Source organism: Cyanistes caeruleus, chromosome 3 (assembly GCF_971803275.1).
Source record: "Cyanistes caeruleus chromosome 3, bCyaCae1.hap1.1, whole genome shotgun sequence".
NCBI classification, from domain to species: Eukaryota; Metazoa; Chordata; class Aves; order Passeriformes; family Paridae; genus Cyanistes; species Cyanistes caeruleus.
In genome coordinates this window covers 18,183,101-18,203,000 of record NC_141703.1, presented here as the reverse complement: position 1 = coordinate 18,203,000, position 19,900 = coordinate 18,183,101, and the positions used below count along the sequence as shown (strand labels likewise).

General features: G+C 39.3%; 2 protein-coding genes across 20 annotated transcripts in view; one reads left to right on the top strand and one right to left on the bottom strand.

Moving 5' to 3' along the window:
* The window catches only part of OFD1 (OFD1 centriole and centriolar satellite protein), a 52,949-nt gene that overhangs the window by 25,100 nt on the left and 7,949 nt on the right, over positions 1-19,900 (top strand). For 2 of the 7 annotated variants that reach the window (XM_086880049.1, XM_086880048.1), the window contains exons 19-23: positions 815-934; positions 2,006-2,154; positions 2,741-2,911; positions 3,540-3,610; positions 4,597-4,782. In XM_086880049.1, the coding sequence (XP_086736175.1) occupies positions 815-934; positions 2,006-2,154; positions 2,741-2,911; positions 3,540-3,610; positions 4,597-4,642 (557 nt within the window). In that variant the 3' untranslated portion in view covers positions 4,643-4,782. Of the gene's footprint in view, positions 1-814; positions 935-2,002; positions 2,155-2,740; positions 2,912-3,539; positions 3,611-4,596; positions 4,783-19,900 lie in introns of those variants that run through there. The other 5 variants (XM_086880047.1, XM_086880046.1, XM_086880052.1 and 2 more) reach the window with 3 other exon arrangements.
* GPM6B (glycoprotein M6B) overlaps positions 5,202-19,900 on the bottom strand; it is a 106,479-nt gene continuing 91,780 nt past the window's right edge. For 6 of the 13 annotated variants that reach the window (XM_086880060.1, XM_086880058.1, XM_086880059.1 and 3 more), the window contains 6 exons: positions 19,264-19,450; positions 15,745-15,901; positions 12,395-12,566; positions 10,435-10,508; positions 10,064-10,129; positions 5,202-9,368 (listed from right to left, as the gene is read on the bottom strand). In XM_086880060.1, the coding sequence (XP_086736186.1) occupies positions 9,288-9,368; positions 10,064-10,129; positions 10,435-10,508; positions 12,395-12,566; positions 15,745-15,901; positions 19,264-19,450 (737 nt within the window). In that variant the 3' untranslated portion in view covers positions 5,202-9,287. Of the gene's footprint in view, positions 9,369-9,666; positions 9,709-10,063; positions 10,130-10,434; positions 10,509-12,394; positions 12,567-15,744; positions 15,902-19,263; positions 19,451-19,900 lie in introns of all 13 variants that reach the window. The other 7 variants (XM_086880057.1, XM_086880056.1, XM_086880054.1 and 4 more) reach the window with 2 other exon arrangements.

The following is a 19,900-nucleotide window of genomic DNA, read 5'->3' as shown; positions in this document are numbered from 1 at the left end:
TTTTATTATAATGTAAAAAAGAAAAATGCTTGAGACATTGATAGTATATGAAGGATGAAAAATTGATGTTTTCTAAAGCTTTACCCAAAACCTATGGAGATATATAGGGTATCTGTGCTGTGTTACACAAAGTGCTTGGTAGAATTGTCCTGTGTATTTCAGGCTGGCTGTCTAGAGGTAATGGCCACATCTTGTTTTATCTCTTTTTTTTCTATCTCCCATCAAATGAGATAATAGCAGTCTGCATACTTTGAAAATAAATAATTTAAAAGCAGTTGAATATCATAACAATGATCAAAGAGGAAGGACAGTAATTGTGTTTTTGTGAATTCAAAGCCAACCTTGCACAAGGAGAAGACAGTATAATGTAGAATATCTGAGCAGCATCCATCCTGTGCACTGAAGAACTCAAGGACCCCATTAAAGAGAGTGTGACCAAATACTTAAAGATTATTTTTATATGCATAAAAACGAGCTAAACTTGGACATACAACTTTTCTGTGACTTCTGTCTTGATTATGTAAAGAAATGAAAACATCTTGGGCTTCTGTTGTATATTTCTTCAGTTTTGGCTTTATAAGCAGATGTGTTCCAATAGCTAATTTCAAAACTAACAATTCTGTAATTAAAGAAGCAAGTACAGCCTATGATAATTCTTAATTCTTAGGGAGATGATCAAGTTGAAGGGAAAATGATCAATTAGTGCTGATATTTTTGTGTTCTAATTTAGCCATTCCCACACTCTGTGTCCATTGCTGTGCTCCGCTTTTGCAATTACAAAATAATGAAGCCATTGTTCAAATTTCTTCACTAGATCAGGGGGACATACCAGAGGAGTGTGAAAGTGATGTATTGCATCCATCTGGGGACATCGTCCATGGAAACTGTGTCACAGCCCCCGTGCCAGCAACAGCCACTTCACTGCAGGACTTAAGTGAGTTCTCAGCTCAGACACAAAAGAAATTACCCTTTATAAATGTCAAATGTGTAACACAGAAAGCCAAATATTTAAGAGTCTGTAGGTGTGTAAGAGGCTGGTGTGGTTGAAAAATTTTGCAGAAAGTGACATTTCTGTAATAACGAGAAAGGAGTGTTTTCCTTTGCTTTCCTGTATAAGGATGACTTTTTTCATCCTGGTTTTAGTTCAATTTGCTTCAAAATGTTTTAATTTAAACATTCTTGCCACCCATCCCGCCCCCCTGTCCAGCCTCTTGTGAGATGATTATTTTTTCTTTAGGATAATTATTAAATATAATTTCTGCTCTTGATAGGAGTGAGACATTAAATTTTTTGAAGTATTGCTTGTCTGGATTTTTTTTTTAAAATTTATTCTTGACTCTGTTGATGAATTGTATTATCACAATGCAGTTTTAATTCTTTGGGTAGATGAGAATAGTATCTCATTATATATAGTCAGCATATGCTGCTTTTCTAATTGTTGTAGATGGAAACATTATGGTTCTTTTTATTCAGAGAAGAGTTTTCTAGCTTCTCTTGATTCCCAGTCCTTAGCTTGCCTATCTCATTCCTATTTAATGCTGTTCTTTGTAGACATCTTTTTAAATACATTGATCACATCAGCAGTGTGTCCTGCAATAATTTTTCCAAGGAGTTTTAAATACTTTGCTTTACAAATATAAAGAATTGTATCCAACCACATTGCAGAAGGAGAAAGAATATAGTAACATGGACTTTGGGATAATAAAACTTTAATGAGAATGCCCATGAAAGAAATGAGAAGTGCAGAGATCTGTCAGATCTCTGGTCTGTACTTTGGCTCTACTCCTTAACTCTTGGTGGGACATTTATCAGACTAAAAATTGTTTAGAGGTGGGAAAACACATTAACTGATACCCAAGAATAAGTTTGGTGTATGTACAAACAATATATCCAGTTGTTTTTAATTTAATGTTATACAGAACCTGGTACTTATTTGGATGCTCTTGTAGTGATTACTGAACTACATAAATCAAATTACAGATGTTGAAATAATTTTTCACAGCAGTGCTAGATCAAAGGCAGATTGAAGAAGAGAACAGAGAAGCTGAGAAAATCTTAGAAGAAGAAAGGAAAGCACAAGAAGAAAGAAGAGACAAAGAACAGGAAGCTTTGGAAAGCGAGCAAAAAGAAGTGGAAAAGCTTAACAACGAGGCGGTAATTTAATTTCTGACAGTAATGCAGTTTTGTAGTGCCTTGCATTTCAGGATTGTTATGTGTTACTTGGTTAAAAGTAGATTTTTATTCCATTAAGTGAAAGTAGTAGAGACTGAGTTATTTTATGTACTTTTGTGATTAACCAGAATCTCACCAGAGTGTCTCCTTATGCCAAGTGACTTTTTCACTGGAAACAGATGCCTTTCCTTCCCTTCCCTTCTTCATGTAACTGGAAGCTACAGTTTTATGGCCACTGTCACCATGCTGTTGGAACAAGCTGAACATCTGCTGTTTCTTTGGTGTGGCCACTGCAGGAGGGACACCACCAGAGCATGTTATGTCTATTTGTTCATTAGCCTCTGTCAGAGTGTCCAGGGTACTCTGGAAGCATAGGGTATAAGGAGACCTTGAGTTTGCTTAATTCCTTTGTGTTTAGTATTCTGGATTTTTAGGTCCTGTTTAATGCTGTTTAGACAGGCAAGTTTTACTGAGTGAAAATTTTTACATTAAATTCTGCATGTATTGCAGGTAGTAAGGTATAAATGTATTTTTCTAATCAGTATTTATTTTTATTTTTGTCTTAAAGTGTATCCAAGACTTGATAAAAACAGATGAAGAAATAGAAGATAAAGAGGGATTAAAATCTGAGCACAGTAACACTGATGCTGAAAATAATGTAAAGGATCCTCCTTCCAATCCATTAGAAAAATACATGAGAATAATTCAGCAGAGCAGAGAGAAGGAACCAGAAAACAAGGTGATTATTCGCAAAACGTGGTCCCAAAAATATTGACCAAATTTGTGTCTTGCTGGGCATGCTTAGAACGAAAACAATATTCACATTTCAGTTTTTTCTTCATTTATAAGCTTTATGTAACAACCTGCAGAGCAGAATATTTGGATTTGTTTTGGAAAAGTGTGATGATGCAAAAGGAAAAACACTGAAAACTTTCTTCTGTAAGGGTTGCTGGTGTCCTCTGGGTGGGATGTTTGTTAGTTTGTTTTTTAAGGTATAGGACAGTATTTCAATGTCCTCAATTTTTAGCTTAAACTGCTTTTAAATACAGCTTGAACTTGCACACATCAGTTTGTGTTCCTCTAACACAGCAGAATTTACTCTGGGAAGATGGAAAATCGGACTTTTAAAGAAGAGGTATGGGTGGACATTACTTCAGTGAAGGAATGCAGGATGCTTTTGCTCAGACATGATCCCTATCTAAATTTCCAAAGAGTTACTATTCTAGATCCAGTGTAGCATTTGTAGAAAAAGGGTTGGTCCCTATTATTTTTATTTTCAGTTATTAGCATTAAAAACAGATACTATTTTTAGGTTACTTTGACATTAGAAGTGGTTAGAGAAAGTGTATTTTCCTCTTGGTTACTAGGATTCAAAAAAAGAAGAAATAAGAGAAGTGTCACCTTCAGAAGGACTTTTATCTACTGAAAATGATGACAGGTAAGGCTTTTGTTTTAATCACTTCTAGTACTCCATATTAACAAATAATAATAATTCTAAATTAATATATAGTTTTAATATTTTAGTATGAATTATGTTAAGAGAGATCTGCCTCCTTAGAAACCAAAATAAATTATTAATCAAAAGCAATTGTGTCAGAAAAATTGAGGATCCTTCAAATTCTTGTACATGCAAATTAAGCACTGTATGGAACTCACATATGAGAGCTGCACTCAGTGATCTGTTTCAGTAGTTGTGGCACTCACAACTTTCTACCTGCAACTGAGCAGCATCCAACTTCCTTCACAGAGAGCTGGAGTTTGAGGGATTGTTCTTGGGTGATGCCACCCTGGGTGAAGGTCTGTGCTGCACCTCACCCATAGTCTGTTCCTAGCTTTGATTTTTCAGCACCACTGTGGACTTTCACGGCACTTTATTCTGAGATTTTGTCTGCCTGCACTGAGTTACAACAACCCAGGCATTTCCTCTGGTTCTTTCTAGGCATTGATAAATACAGATATGCTTTAGTTGCTTGCAAGAGAAAAACCAAACAATCCTCTTCCAAATCTTTCAGTTTATTCAAAGATGTAGAATTGAAAATATGCAAAAAATATGGAGCAGTTAGGAAAAAAAAACCATAAAGGTTCACCATAACCACAGTAATGATTCACTATTATCTGTGCTGTTAAACCTAACAGACCCTACCCTGCTGCTCCTGAATTGGCACCACTTGTGTTGTTTACACTGGGTGAGCACTACAGAAGATAGTTCTGCTTTTTGAGATAGAGGTGATGGCTTTCAGTTAATTAAGGCCCAAATTCTCCTCCTTTTGGGTTGGTTTTTATTGCCAGCAGTTCACTGAAACAGCAAGAGAATTGCAGCAAAGGCAGTTTCTTACCTTCCGTTTTAAAATGAGTATTAAGATTTAAGATAAACTACATTGGACTCATCCCACTTTCTTTTCCTCCCTCCTATAATCAATACAGTGTTGCAGACATTTCTCATGGAGATGTGGATGAAAGCTTCTGGTGAACAATAGCTACTGATTTTTTTGATTTTTATTATTATTATGAGATATTTTTAAAATGGCTTTGTGCCTGTAATAAATGTTAGGCACCAACACTGCAGGCTGTGTAATTATAAATTAATAAAGCTGATTTTGATCTGTTTTATCACTTGTCATTGAAGTCAAACAGGGAGTCCTGATGTGTTACTAATCCAGGAGGAAGCCCTTGGGTGGGGTGAGAGAAAGAACAAAGCAGGGAACAGAAACTGATCAGTATGTTTGGGTAGATTTGTGTTGGCACTGAATTCCTCTAAACTTTGTCAACTTTCCCAACCCCCACCCCCCAACCCCTTCTCCAAATGGTTCAGAGTGTGGGTGAAGGGAATAAAAAATTCCCTCATCACCCGTTTTTAAAGGTGTCCTGTGGAGGCACTTGGCTCACACAGTTTGAGAGCATTGAGTGTGACAGACCCAAACAAGGTGTCCCTTCTGCTGCAGGGGCAGGAGCCACTTTCAAAAACAGTCCCTCTCATGTATCACCTCATTGGTATTAACCAGCCCAGAATGGAGAGATTAAAATAAAAATGCTATTTAACTCATCTTTATTTAAGCTTTGTATTTTGTAGGTAGATTATAGGCAAGATCATTAAACTTTATTTACAGTATAAAATACATTAGGTTTTTATCAATGAAGTAATTTTGGGTGGCAGCATATATTACAACTTGCACTGCATTTGAGGCTGCTCGTCTTGACCTAACTACAAGAACATGAAGCCAAGTTTGACAGAATTTAGGGGCAAAAAACAAAGTTCTGTCTTGAATTCACTGGATGTTTAAACACAATGTACCAAAACCATGACAGATACAAACTTTGCTTTTTGGAATGAATCTAAAATGTGATGTGGCGGTTACTCTAATTCTGTGTGCTGCTTAATTTGCTGTTGCAGCCACTCTGGCCTTTACAGAATTTCTGAGTGACTGCTCCTGTTGGATGTTGGGAAGGGGTAGTGCTTGTTGCATTATGCTGGCCTGGAACAACTACCACTACTGCATGCTGCACACAGCTGCTGCTGCAGCTGCACCTGCAGGGCAGCCCTGCCCCATGCAGCAGGGCAGGGAGCTCTGGAACAGAACATGTTTCACCTCAGATAGAGACATAAAGCCTAGAGATGCACTGCCATGGAGTAGCTGTAGGTCTGGGTTCAAATAAGCATACACAAGTGTTGTCTATTATCTACAAATATTTATTTTAACACTTGGATGTAACTACAGGAAGCCCTTGGCACTGATAGAAAATATTGATTCACTGTTAGGTTACAAAAATTTATACATAGCAAAATTTAATGCTCTTTACATAAAAATATTAGACTACTTAAACAAAACTTCAAAAACTCCCAGTAATAGCTACACTGAATTAGAAAAGAATTAGGCTTTAAGACACTGCCTCCATTATTACCCTTATGCAAACACTGGGCTAGAACATCACCTGCATTGCTGTAGAAATGTCTCCTTCATGCAACAGGTAAGAACATACACTAGGCTATTTTGTCGGATTTGCTCTACATCAATCAACTTTGCCCCTTTTTTGAAACTGTCAAATTAGACTTCAATACTTAACAAAAGAAATTATATTTGAAGTTAATGTCCCCCCCAAAAATGCCTTTTCTCTTAATACTGATTTGAAGGAATTTGTGCTTCCTTTGATGAATATTCAGCAAACAGTCAAAACTACCAAACCACACGTCAGCTTAGCAGGGGTATGACTTGAATATTTAATTTTTTCAAATGAATGATGTATTTTTACTTTTCCCCCCCAACATTTATATATATATATATATATATCATATAGAACAAACACCAAATATACCATCACTAATACTCAAGATATCACTGAATGCTTCTGAAAAAAAACATTAATTAGAAGGCAGACTTCTATGGGAAATGACTTTAAAATGGCACCAGTTTGTTTGTTGTTTTTTTTCTCTGAACACCACGTTTTCTTAGTGTGCTAATTAATTTGTAAAAAGGAAAACACATAAGCACTGACTATAAATTTGCTAAGCACCAAGATAGAGAAAGGTGGACATCCTGTATTATTTTTATGGCTGCAAATTTTATTATTGTGTAAAACTCTGCAAACTTTCTCATCCGCTCATTTGGAATAGTCAGATCAGTATCATTTTAATAAGGTAACACTTTCACGTGCTTAAAATGTAGGATAATGGTCTCCTGCCACCATATAAATGCTAAGACATTTATAGAAAATAAATATTAAGGCAAAGCTGACATTTATTTTCAAAGAAGGGGATCATTATCCAGATCCAGGGATCTACATTCCAGTAAATAGTTAATAAAAATATTAGAATTTGGGAGATCTACTGGACCCTCAGGTGAGCACAGGGACGTGACAGCTTCATCGTGGCAGCGTGTGGCACAGGGGTGGAGCTGCTCCCATGGCCCAGGTGTGGGTGTTCCCAAACAGCCCACCTGCAGCCTGGGAGGTGCTGCAGCTGTGCCATCACACAGACACGAGCTCCTCTCAGAAACCCCAGCTGGGCACGGGTTCCTTTGGGAGGTGCTCAATCACGCACCGTGCATGTGCCTGAGATCTGCACAGATCTACTGCCTGCTCGGCTGGGGCACCTGCCACCGTTTTGTGCAGGGCGTCATGCTCTAGAATAACTCAAATATTAAATACCAAGTCTCAAAGAAGAATAATTTGGTCACTTTTTGTAAAGTGTTGCCTATTAAAATGCCAGGAATAAACCCTCCATTCTCTGTTAGAAAGGACGGAAGATTATCCATGGGAAGATTTCCCTAAAAAAGTTTTCCAGGAGCTGGAATGTGAAGCTTTTACACTTCTCTATAATTTTGTTTGCTAGACACACATCTGTACTGCAGAGCAGCTATTTGCTGATTTGTCAGAGCTACAGAACTCTTCTGCTGAATTACTGTGGCAAACATTTATGTGTAAGAATTGAGTTGCTCTTTTGACCGAGACTGGATATCCTGAAGCTCCTGCTCTTCTTTTGCTTTGATATCTTGGTAGGCCTGCATTTTGCTTGCATCCTTTAAGTAGGCCCAGTTAGAAGACAGTATCATGAGGAAGTGGATCTGGAAGAGAAGGGTGAGCATGATGGCGAGTGAGCATGTCAAGAGGCAAAGCAAGCTGCTAGTCAGATTAATAGACGCTCTTTAAAATAACGACCAAAAAAAAAATAGTTATTCTACGTTAATAAGCATTCTGTTATTAAAACAAGCACAGAGGCTATTTTTCAAAGATCTCTAGAATTTGGCATGCTAATAGTTCAGTTGGTTATTCACAATTTAGAGAAAGTTAGTACAACAATATTGAAATGAGCTACAGAGTTGTACGGGTCAATTAAAATGCAGAATGGGGGAAGCAGGAAAACAGTTTTGTACGTGGCAATATACGGAATCTGTAAACTACGAGGTGCTCAGAAGAACTGCTCTCTAAGGTCGTGGTGTTTATGCATATCCCAGCCCAGAGCCTGGCAGGTCTTTTCCCCCAACAAGCAGATGAGAATTCCACCCTCCCCCTGGAAAAAACCCTGAAACTGTGAACCGTTTTATTTACGCGAACAAGGCTACATTAACACATTGAAAAATTAAACATCAAAACATGAGTCCAAAACTAAGCAAAAGCATGCAATCTCTGGGTTAAGAAGTCTTAATCCTGTATTTTTATAGCTACATTTTAAGCTTCCATTGTCCAACCTCAGGTGAAGAGTTTTATACTGTATATAGCAAACGGTTCTCTTTTTTTAAATTATTACGTGTTTGTTTTTCTAGTTTGTGCATTCGTCTCTTGCCAACTTCTTTTGCCCATACGTCATGCAAAAACATCTACATCTGAAAACATTGATTTGTTTCTCCTTCTTTTTACCCCCAACACTGTAGAAAGGTCCCTGTGATCTCTGCATGGTTTTGCTTCCTGTGCAGTCATACTTACATTTTTGAGATCTGGCTACTGAGAAATCAGTTACTAAAGTGCAGCCATACAAGAGCAGAAGCTGTTTATGTGCTGTTTCTTGCTAGTTCAGGGTCCAAAAGAAAGAATGTGATTGTTTTACGCAGAGCTAAGACAAGGATGTATTTTCTTAGAGAAAGAGCATCATTTGGCACTTACTTAAGAGTAAGAGAAAGTGATTTCATCATCCATGGAATCACTTGGAAACACAAGGAAATTTATTCATAATACCTGGGCTTCTGATCTTTGCCAACGTAGAATGGCACTACTTTATTATTCCTTTTCTTTCACACCATATGTAATTTGTATGCTTGGGGGGATTTGTATTTGGTGTTCATGGTGAAGAATAAATTAATGCATCTGACCCTGAACTGTTGCAGTATTTGAGATGACTGTTAGAAATCAAGTGGAGACCTGAAATGAAAACATCCCCTTTTCAGAAGGATGCTTTATAAACACCCCTACAGTAACTGAATCCTCTCAACATGAAAAAATAGCCAGATCTCATCCACATCATAGTTCATATACAAGAAGTCATTTCATTAATTTGATAAGCTAAACGATGCTTACTGAAGCTATTTACAATTACTGTAACAAAATTCAGAAAGCTAGACTTTTAGTCTAGGGTGTCAGTGGTATTTCAAGCTACGCAATGCAGCTTTTTACTGGGCTTATACAATTTAGAATTTAGTGCAGCAATCTTCCCGACTCTTAAACTTCAAAACAGCATAGTTATATGTAGTAGCCATCATGTAGATCAGCTGGTGGAAGAGAAAATACAGGAGAGTAAGATACAACAAGGTGACGGCTGGAGCCCACTTGGGCAACTCTTGATAATTTTACAACAGATGTTACTCTGAGCTCCTTACATGGTGAAGATGCAAATAAATAACCTGCCATTTCTCTGGGGAGGACAACCCAGTGCAAACCCTAAGGCTATTTTGTCAGCCAGTTGTGAGTGTTACACCAGGGCTTGGCTGGCAGGAGGTTAGAAGCTGGCCACTAAAGGACGCGTTAGGAACAAGGCATCTGGTTAACGTCCCTTTTCCCCGCTGCTACCTGGAACGGGCACTGCAGGGTTGGACCAGTCAATCTGCCTGGCTGCAGGCAAAGGAAACCAAGAGGTTACAAGCAGCTGATCAAATAAACTACAAAAACAAAAATAAATAGTGGAAATAAAAGCAGACATAGTGGATAGAAGTAGGATTTTGAAAGGACATGCAAATAATTTGTTCCTAAGTATGGGGGAGGCGGGTTAAGATGACTTCCTAAAGCAAAAGTTGGGGACCTGCTGACTTTGTGATGACAAAACCATAGCAGCAAATAATAGTGATTACAGCTCATCCTCATTCATGTCTAATATCACTACTTTTAATATATACAAAATTTAATCTTAAAGCATCTTAAGCCTAAAATGAACATTTTTAATTATAAAACAACAAAAAATACTACCCACCAATGCTATGACAGTGGCACCAGCTCCAGCACAAGCCACAATGAACAGGTGGTAAGACATGTAGAACTAGAGAAAAAAACATGTTAAAAACATTGAAGTAATTCATTAGGAATAGTATAAATTGTATTTCAAGTGTTCTAGAAAATAAGGATAATAAAACCATCTTTGTAACACGGTAGCAAAGCTTTAGAAAATAAAAATGTTGTGAAAATAAATTTTTTGATGATGTAACAATTAGTTCAGTGTTACACTTAAAGCAATCTCTTTATACTACCAGCAAGAGTTCTCTCCAAAAACTTCCATGAAGTATTTATTACAAGGTGCCCAAGTGACTTGCAGCCAAAAGCTGCACACAGGTTACATTTCTGTACCTCATTTGTGTTGCAGATGTTCTCTAAAATTGGGCCACAGGCTTTGCCAGGTACAGCATTCCAAGGGATAATACCTGAAATACCACAGAAAAGAAACCACTAATTTTAGCAATCAACACACACTTTCCATTCCTCTCATCTTTTTCACCCACTTGCCAGTTGTGTTCCCATTCTGGGCATCCGTGCGTTGACCAGTAGAGCTTGGAGCTGGCAGCAGGAATTCAAACAACTCCCTCAGGTTATGCTTTCTGCTCACACTGAGGGCTGCTGCTAAGGCATGTTCTCAGATGAGCTTTTCCCATCTGGCAGCCAAACAGTTGGTTGGGTTTTTGCACTTTGGGTCCAGTTGCACACTCTGCCTACTCCCCCACTCAGCACAGAAGAGAGAATCTGCATCTCAGAGGTACTTGGCACCTTTCAGGGTAGCACTTACTAGATGAGGTTCTGCTTGAACAAGAAACTACTGTGGAAGGGTGTGAATATAGAACTAGAGGGAAGAATTACAGGATTTTTTTTTTTTATCTGGTTTAGTTCCAGTAGGTAAAAAGCATCAAGTGAACAGTGCTACAAGAAAGTTTAGTCTGTCATACCTCAGATACTCCCAGTTACTTTTCTTATATGACTGAAAGTCTGAAAAGTCAACAGAATCTAGCAGATTTACAATAACATAAATTTTAGGCCTGTAATAGATGTGAAGCTTAAGCAAAACCTATTTGAATTAAGAGAAACAGTTTGTTTCTCCATACAACTTTGCATTTCAACCCAGCTGGTTGGAATTAGCAACTCTATAAGCATTGTCATTGAAATTATCTCAGAATGGCATGGCTTTCAAAAAGATTTCATAGGATTTTCTTCCTATAAAAGCTGCTTCTCTGCAACTGCTACGTACAATTCCAGCCTTCCAGCTACTGCTTCCACCCAAAATATGTGAGGAAAGTTCAGTGACATGTGTTGTCTGTTAGGGAGCTGCTCTCTCCCATCACACACTGAAACCCAAATGGTTTTACTGATCAGGGGAACAATACAGCCCTATACAGGACTAACAGAGCTGCAGAACAACCAGGAGAAGCAGGAAGGTGGAGGAGCACATCTCCCTTCACTCCTAGGCTTTGCTGCTGAAGAAAATGTCTTCCCAGCCTCTTGCTGTGAGCTGCTAAAATAGAATGTATATGTTTAACTGATTTGAAGAGTTGCTTTAAAAATTCGTGTATCTTTTCTTCTACTGCACTTACCTGGACAGGAGAGCAAAGCCAAGCTTTCTTACTTTTTCAACTTTGAATCCATTTTCTCAGCTTTGAATGACTTAGTCCAAAGAAAGAAACATTCCTAGAAAATGCTAGCTAGAATGAAGCCAAAAGTAATGGTGACAAAAGGTCTTCTGCACAGGGGAAGCTGAAAACATTAACTTCAGGAAAAATTCACCTTAATGAATGAAAAGCCTGACCTTCTTTTAAGTTACTATCCCTCAGATTTCTGCATGCCATCAGAAAGCAGTATTAATTCATTATTAGTTATGGAAGACTTTTAATTGCACATTTTTGGTTTTTTAACTAAAAGTAATTGTCAGAGCAACATTCAGACATCTACTCCATCTTTAAATGTAAAACAGCTTTCTGAAAGAACAGATTATATGCATATGGGTTCAAAACCCACAATCTGGTTATCTATTTCTCCACACTGTTTCCAAGCAGTTTATTTTGAGGCTGATCTATTTTCAAACCTAATATTACAGTATTGGAAACCGCTACAAAATCATTTCAGATCAGTGACTTGTCAGTTCAGTTAAATTGATTGCATCTGGAAAGAGATCAGTGTAATGTGAATTAATTAGAAAAGTAATAGCACATTCAGATATAGAAGATGCTTTTGCATTTGATTCATCTGACAAGGCTGAGACAAAACTACTGAAGACAGACCAAAGAGAATGGCTAAAGCATTTAATCAGGATTAAAACGAGTACCGTATTGCCTGATGTCCACGCAGATCTGGTCCCCTGGAACTGTCACATTTGTCTGAAAAGATTTGATGACTTCACAAGTTGACCATATGTTATAGAACATAAAGACAGGCACAGCAGAGAAGCCGAAGACCCCGAGCCAGGCCACTCCAAGGACATAGGTGAGGAAAACAAACTGGGCAGAGAAAACACAAACACTTTGTGTTTATTCTTTGAAAGGACTACTTACATTTTCCTTAAAAACGCTTCAAAATAATCTTAAGCATGCTTGCAGAATTCAAGTAAGAAAATATTTGATTTTCAAACACACAAAATCAGTATTCTCATTGCTTACAAATACTTTGGTAGCTTAAGTGCTACAGAGAGAGTAATTCAGACATTTCCTTTTTCATCAGCCTGCTTGAGTAAACAGACTGCCCTCATGAAAGAGCAGCCCATTGATTTCTCAAGATTCTCAGCTAAGCAGGGATGCTGGTTGTAGGCTAAAACCAATAAGTTCCAGCAAAAATCGATTTAAGGGGTTTTTTTAAATTAACTGTAACATACTAGCATTTCTATACAACTTGCAAATCAAAACCACACAGTGAATCAATGCTCACAGAGCTCCCCCACACTCCCTGATGTATTGAAATCAATTTGGAATGTAACATTTGAAAATGCCTATTTTTGCAAACATACCATGACCATTAACAGCAGATCAGAAGGATTCAATTGGTCTAATACACATTACCAAGCATAAAATTAATTACTTCACCTTAGAGAATCATGGATTTATCCACTAAAATTTGCTGGTTTGGGTTTGCTCTTTAAAAAAACCCCTACATTACGTGCATTGTCTTTGGTTAAATTAAAAAATGTAGCATTGATTGCTTTGAAAATATCCAGCTTTCTCCTCTCACTAAGCCCCTTTCCCTCTTTTCCTTCCTCTTCTAAGTGTTCTGGTGAAACAGTAGCTCTGGCATCAGTTCCTAGCTCCCTCCTCTTGGTGAGAATAGGATTTGGATCCCACTTGGAAGGCGGGGGAATGCTGTTACATCTCTTGGGCTCTCTTTTCACTGTTAGCTCTTAGCTGTAGGTGGACTGGAAAGGCTTTACTTTCAGTAAAGCACTGGTGCTCTACTATCTTACTTAAAATTCGTGTGCCAAAGGACAACAGCAAGGATGGAAAAGGCTCTCAGGGGGAAGGATTGTTAGCCTGACCCAGAACCAAGGGACTGAACTAATGGGCACTGGTGGAAGTTTGCATCCCCACAGGTTTTCTCCAGAGTAATCCTGCAAGTGTTAGAGCAAAAGCTGAACAACAGCTAGGTTTCAGCCAAGGCAGGTGCTGTGTGGGGAGGTGGAAGTTCTGGCAAAACTATGGCACAGAAAACCCCAGCTGAATTTTAATTTATAGACAACTCAACTGGAATACCCTATTTCATATTAGATAGCGCCATATACCAGACCTTTTTTTTTTTGTGTGAGAATTGAAAATCATCTCTTTGGGTTTTGGGAAGGACCAAGTGGACCAAGTTAAAGACTTTCTGAAGATCACTACAAATAAATCATGAGTTTGCATACGTGGAAGTGTGCATGACAGGAAGTGCACAAAGCCTTTAAGTCCTAAAATAGACAGGAAAAAAATATACTCACTCTCACATTTAATGTAGTAACTGTGGGAAATGGCTATTCTGCATTACCGGAGCCAACACAAATAATTTAGGGAAGATGGAAATCTGTCTTCTTTAACAACCATATGCAAGATGGGACTGCCTTTCAGGACTTTGCTCAGTAATGTAATGAAAGAAGTAGAGGAGCTCTTGATCAAAGTGGCAAAATGTCACTGTATGTCCAAAAGCCTGTTGCCTATACCCAGCTGCAGTCACTAAACTGCAGTTTGTTTAAGTCTGTTAAGTTTAAGTAACAGTTTAAGTCTGTTAAATATTTTATCTTCTCACAAACCTTGTTCTAGCCCTAAGGTTTTACACAGCAGCATACAGGCACTTTTCCTGTAAGAACCAAACATTAATGCAGCTTACCAGAGCTCCAAGCCATTCCTCAGCTGGTAAATTCTCTCCTTCATTGTGTGGACAAATATGGACAAACATAAAAACATGGTTTTCTGCCGTATTTCCATGTGTCACACTGGTATTTGTATAAGCTGACAATCATGTGTCTGCAACTACTCAACTGCACAAGCAATTGTCTGCACTGATGAGATGCATGGATGTGTATGTTTCTACTTTATTTTGGATCTTTAGAAAACACTGCTTTAGATCTAATTTTGTTCCTTAGTGAAGACCACACTTTATAGAAAAAAACTGAGCAAATAGCTGTTTAACTGGAAAATTATCAGATGCCTTATTTTTATTAGCTCTTGAAAAATTCAGTAAGTACCCAACAGCACAGTGGAAAATTGCTAACCCTCATGAAAATAAACATGCATCTCTTTTGTATTTAACCAGCTGAAAGTACATATTTTTTAAGTTCAGGATATAGACTGCATATTAAAATGCAACAATCACATCAAAAGCCTCTTCTCTTTTCACCCACACTTTCCCGTGGGCGATCTGTCATACTGCTTAGCTTCCTCCATAACTACGAGCTTTGAATTCAGATTTTCAGTAATAGCTTTGAAATCTTCTCTCAGAAACATAGTTATGGCTGTTCTTGCAGAGTGTGCCCTTGGGAACAATGTGGGTGAGAATCTGAAGTTTTATTTTTAGTTAAACTTTGCTTACAATTTTGTTCTAATACATAAGTATACTGAAGAGAATATGGCTGGTAACTTTAGGGCTCTACGTGTTTCAGCTTTGCGAAGAAGCCTTGCTATTCTATCTTGTCTGCCTTTTTCCATCTGCAAATCAATACTTGATTCAAGTGCAAAGATGTTGTGAAGCTTCATTCATTCATTACTGTTTGTTGAAGCATCCAGACACTCAAGCACAATTGACTATGGAAGTCAGAGCCATTACAGTTTGATACTTAAATAGCTCTGCAAACCACAGCCATTTTACAGTCTGCCTTTAAGCATCACTTAAGTGTTCCATGTTTAAAAGCGACAAATTTCATTTTGGCTCACATTAAGTGTTTTAAAGTTAGCAGTCTCCTCAGTTTAGTTTAGACCAGTGGGTTCAGCTTTATGACAGAGAGGTTATGGCAGCCCCCACCCAGCCCTTCTGCAGTATTTTGATTTAACCAAGCACCCTTGAAGTTCAAAGAAGAACCAAGACACGGATTGACCCCGATCACCCACAAGGACTTAAACAAAGAAGGCAGCAATATTCTGTTATTCAAAACCCAGAAGTCAAACCAAGCCAGACAGGTTTTGGCCAGCAAAGACTGCTGTTCCCATTTCTGATCCCACTCACCATTCCACTGATGCAGCGGCCACAGGCTGTTGTTTTGAACTCTCCATGCAGCTCCTTCACAGCACTTGTTGTATAAAAACCTTCCGCCAAAAGGATTATCCCATATAAGAAGAAAAATGATGCAATGCCATAAATTACATACTGCATTAGCTGTATTCTAAAACAGAAAATAAAGAAATTATATAATTAATTTCAGTCCAATAAAAACAAAGTCAATCCTCTTAAATTATAATAAATGAGAGACAACTCCTAGAAGTTCAAGGCTCCTTTGCATTTTAAGCAAGCAGACTGCAGGAAAACACTCTTAAAACTGTGCTCCTTCCCAGGTAAGTGATCCTGATGTGCATTAGTCCTGCACCCACCTGAGCATCCACTGTTGGTGCTGCAGTCTTTTCACTGACAGGTGTTAATCATCATGTTAAAGCTGCAGTTTCACCCCTCCACTATGGAGGTTTTCTTTTTCCTCTTACTGCTCCTGACACCTAACTTGGGAATGGCTGACAATGCAGGGCTTTGAAGTGGCAAAGCCTGAAGCTGAACCCCTGACTGAACTATCAGGCTCTGTGGTCATTCCTTTGGCTTAGGGAAAGGAAGCAGTCCCTGAAATTCACCATTTCCACCTGTGAAATCTGATTAACTTAAGTTTGCAAAAATTTCTGAATTCAGCAATATTTGTCTGACACACGACTCAGCAAACATGCAGTGACTTCTCCTGAGGCTGCTCTACAGCCTGGAAGGGTTCCAAGTGAGCTGGTAGTTTCAGCGCTTTAAGTCACAGCAGTACTAAGCACCTCAAAATGTTAATTTTTCTTTTTTTTTTTTTATTTTTTTTAATGGAAGAGTTATTTAGGAAATGCTTCCATTTCCCCTGGAACCACTCACAGTAAGATCATCTCAGAGCACATGGTATAAGCACTTCCCTCAGATGTTCTTGGAGAAAGTTCTTGATTTCTTAAAAATCTACCATCTGTAATGACGCACTAACAACAGTATTTTTCCTTTAGCTAGAATAGGAAGATGAAAAGAATAATTTCTAAATATTATCAATCAGATTGATTGATAAAAGCTAATTGTTTTGGAGGAACAGAATGCCAGATCTTCCATACAACACTCCTGGTCTTCAAAAGTCATATTTTGTTATTAGCACGATTTCCCCAGAACTTCTTAAGATTTAATTGTTGGGATGGTTATTTTGGATGAAACTATTCACAGAACCAGGAGGTTAATTTTATACGACCACACTACCAGTTTTCTGAGGATAAATATGCTTTGCTCAAGATATTTTTTTCTGATTCTTGCCACTCTCCACTAAGTAGCTGCTGGCATAAATCTCCAAAGAGCATCTGAATGTTTTAGCTTAAAGAATATTGATGACTACGATTTATATAGTAAATGTTACCCTTGTATCAAAACAGGATATTGCTCTTTCCAAATTTTATGTGAAAAGTGTTATCTTTGTTTTCCAAACTGATTAAAAATAACTGGATAAATCTGTTGCACATGTGCTGTAAAGAATGAAAAAATTAACTCGGGATTTGAGAGAGTATAGAAGAAATCATTTCACCATCATTAACAGTCCAGGAGAGACTCAAGGCTTGCTACCAGAAATTAGTGATAGGAAAAACGGTTAAAAAATCTATTCCAAAGGGTGTCTTACTAGTTTTTTTCTTTTTATTAAATGTTGCTATAGCCTTAAATTTGCCCCTTCATAACACCTCTTCTCCCTTGCCACCCCCTTGGCTCCACAGAGCTGAGCCCTGAGCTGCTTTGGTAGGAATTATGCATTTTCCCAACTGCTGTTGCTGACATGACAAGAAACATTGTCAACAACTCTCCAAAACATAAAACTTGCTGCCTATGACTGCTGCTTTTGCAATTTCTTCTATTTTGCTTAAATGGAGACTGATGCAAGCACAGGGTATTTTGTTACCCAGATGCTGAAGAACAGCTGCTTGCATTTTCTCACTAAATGTTATGTCTAACTGAAGGGCCCTGGTGCCTCATGCCCTGGAGCTGGGGACACACTGCCGACCACAGCCAGGGACTGAGTGTGGGCAGTGCTGGAAGTGGGGACCTCAGTGGGCAGCAGTCCCAGAGCAGGTCAGGGTACAGAGGGTCCTGTGGACAGGGGGAGTCCTGAAATGGTGCTGTGGGACTGGCACCGGTGCTCAGAGGGCATGCAGCAAACTGGCAGGTCTATGCCTGCAAGCATATACATGGAGTCAGTGGCAACAGAAATTAAAATAAGAATCAAGTGTGCTGCGCAGGACCCTGATACCCATGCACTCCTGTATGTGCCAAGCCCACATTGCTTGTCAGAGGGACCCCCATCACAGCCACACACGGCCAGGCTGGCTGCCTGGGAATCCGAGGCAGCACTTCAGGCCTTCCTCTGGCCTCAGAGAAGCCTTGGGAACATAAAAGACCCAAATATTTCACCAGTGGTTATGTCCAAAGGCTACATTTGCAGATCTTTCCGGGTTTTTTTGTCTTTTTATTCATATACCAGTCCAGCTTCTTCTGAAGAGGGATGGAAAGAACCACACTCCCATATTACTCCTGACATCCCTTCCAACTCTATGTCACCAACAAAAATTAAATCTGCTCTTAAAATCATTACCCCTTGTTCTGTTACAACAAGCCCTGGTACAAGTCGCTTTTCAGCTCTATTGTAGGTCCCCCTAGTTGATGGAAGGCTGCTGTAAAGTCTCCCCAGAGCCTTTTCTTCTCTGGGCTAAACAGCCCCTACTCTCTCAGCCTGGTGCTGGTGCCCCAACTCTCACAGCAGAGGTGCTCCAGCCCTCTGATCATCTCAGTGGCTTTTTTCTGAGTCACTCCAACAGGTCCATGGGCTCAACATGGTCCATGCTGAGCACACCCAGACCAGATGCAGCACTCCAGGTGGGATCTCACCTGACTAGAGGGGCAGAAACACCTCCCTCACCCTGCTGGTCACACCGCTTTGGATGCAGCCCAGGATATAACTGGCTTCCTGGGCTGCGAGTGCACATTTCCAACTCACATTCAGTTTTTCATCCAACAGCGCCCCCAAGTTCTTCTTGGCAGGGCTGCTCTCAATCCCTTCATCTGTCAGCATGTAGTGATACTGGGCACTGCCCTGACCCATGTGCAGCACCCTGCACTCGCCCATGGTGAACATCATGAGGTTCACACAGTCCCACCCCTCAAGGCTTTCAAGCTCCCTCTGGGTGGCATCCTTCCTTTCAGGTGAGCAAACTGCACCACTCAGCTTGGGTGTCATCTGCAAAGCAGCTGAGGGTGCACTCAGTTCCACTGTCTGTGGTACTGATGAAGATATTAAATAGCACTGGTCCCAATATAAATAGGTCTACTAGGATACACACTGGCTCTTTGTATGTGAATACCAGTAAATGATGGAGTGCTGTTACAAAAACAAGCAACCTAATACTCAGGAATGGAGACCGAGGTTTGAATCCATCTCTACTCATTTAGCATGAGGGTGTTACGATGACTAATGGGAAAGGGAGGCATACTTACACTTCACTCAGCAAAGCATGGTCACTGGCAGTCGTGGAGAAGTGCTGCTCGAGGATAGACACGGTTCCCGTGAGCGCCACGTGGCCACAGCCACAAAACAACGCTACCCCCGAGAAGCAGAGAATGGTTGCCACGAGCGAAGCATATGGCACTCCTCCTAGGCACTTAATGCAACATTCAAAGCAACCTAAGCAGAAGAGAGAAAGCAAAAGAAACGTCATGAGCAAAAAGCAAATTATGAGGAGAAGAATATTTGTCCTCCACTTGGTAAAAGCCACAGGGAATAAAAGGCCCAGGCATTGACATGCTAAGCAAAAAAATCTATAGGTGGTACAAGACAGCATCACCCTCTAAAGCAGTGACCTACAGATCTGTTGGTATGGACTCAAAGCCCAGAAAGTGGGCTGAGTGCTCCTGTCTTTACAGGATCAAGAGATCGATGGGACAGCCTATGAAATGGAAAAAGCAAAAAAATCACTGTCTAAAGTGATCCATTGCAATTCAGCTACTCATCCAGAGCTCACCATCTTTCAGCTTTACTAATGGCAGGAGCACCAGCTATGATGGCAACACTCGGGGAGCCAGAGAGGCAAATATTCAAGACAATGAAGCCTTTTGGAAAAGCAGGAGATAATTT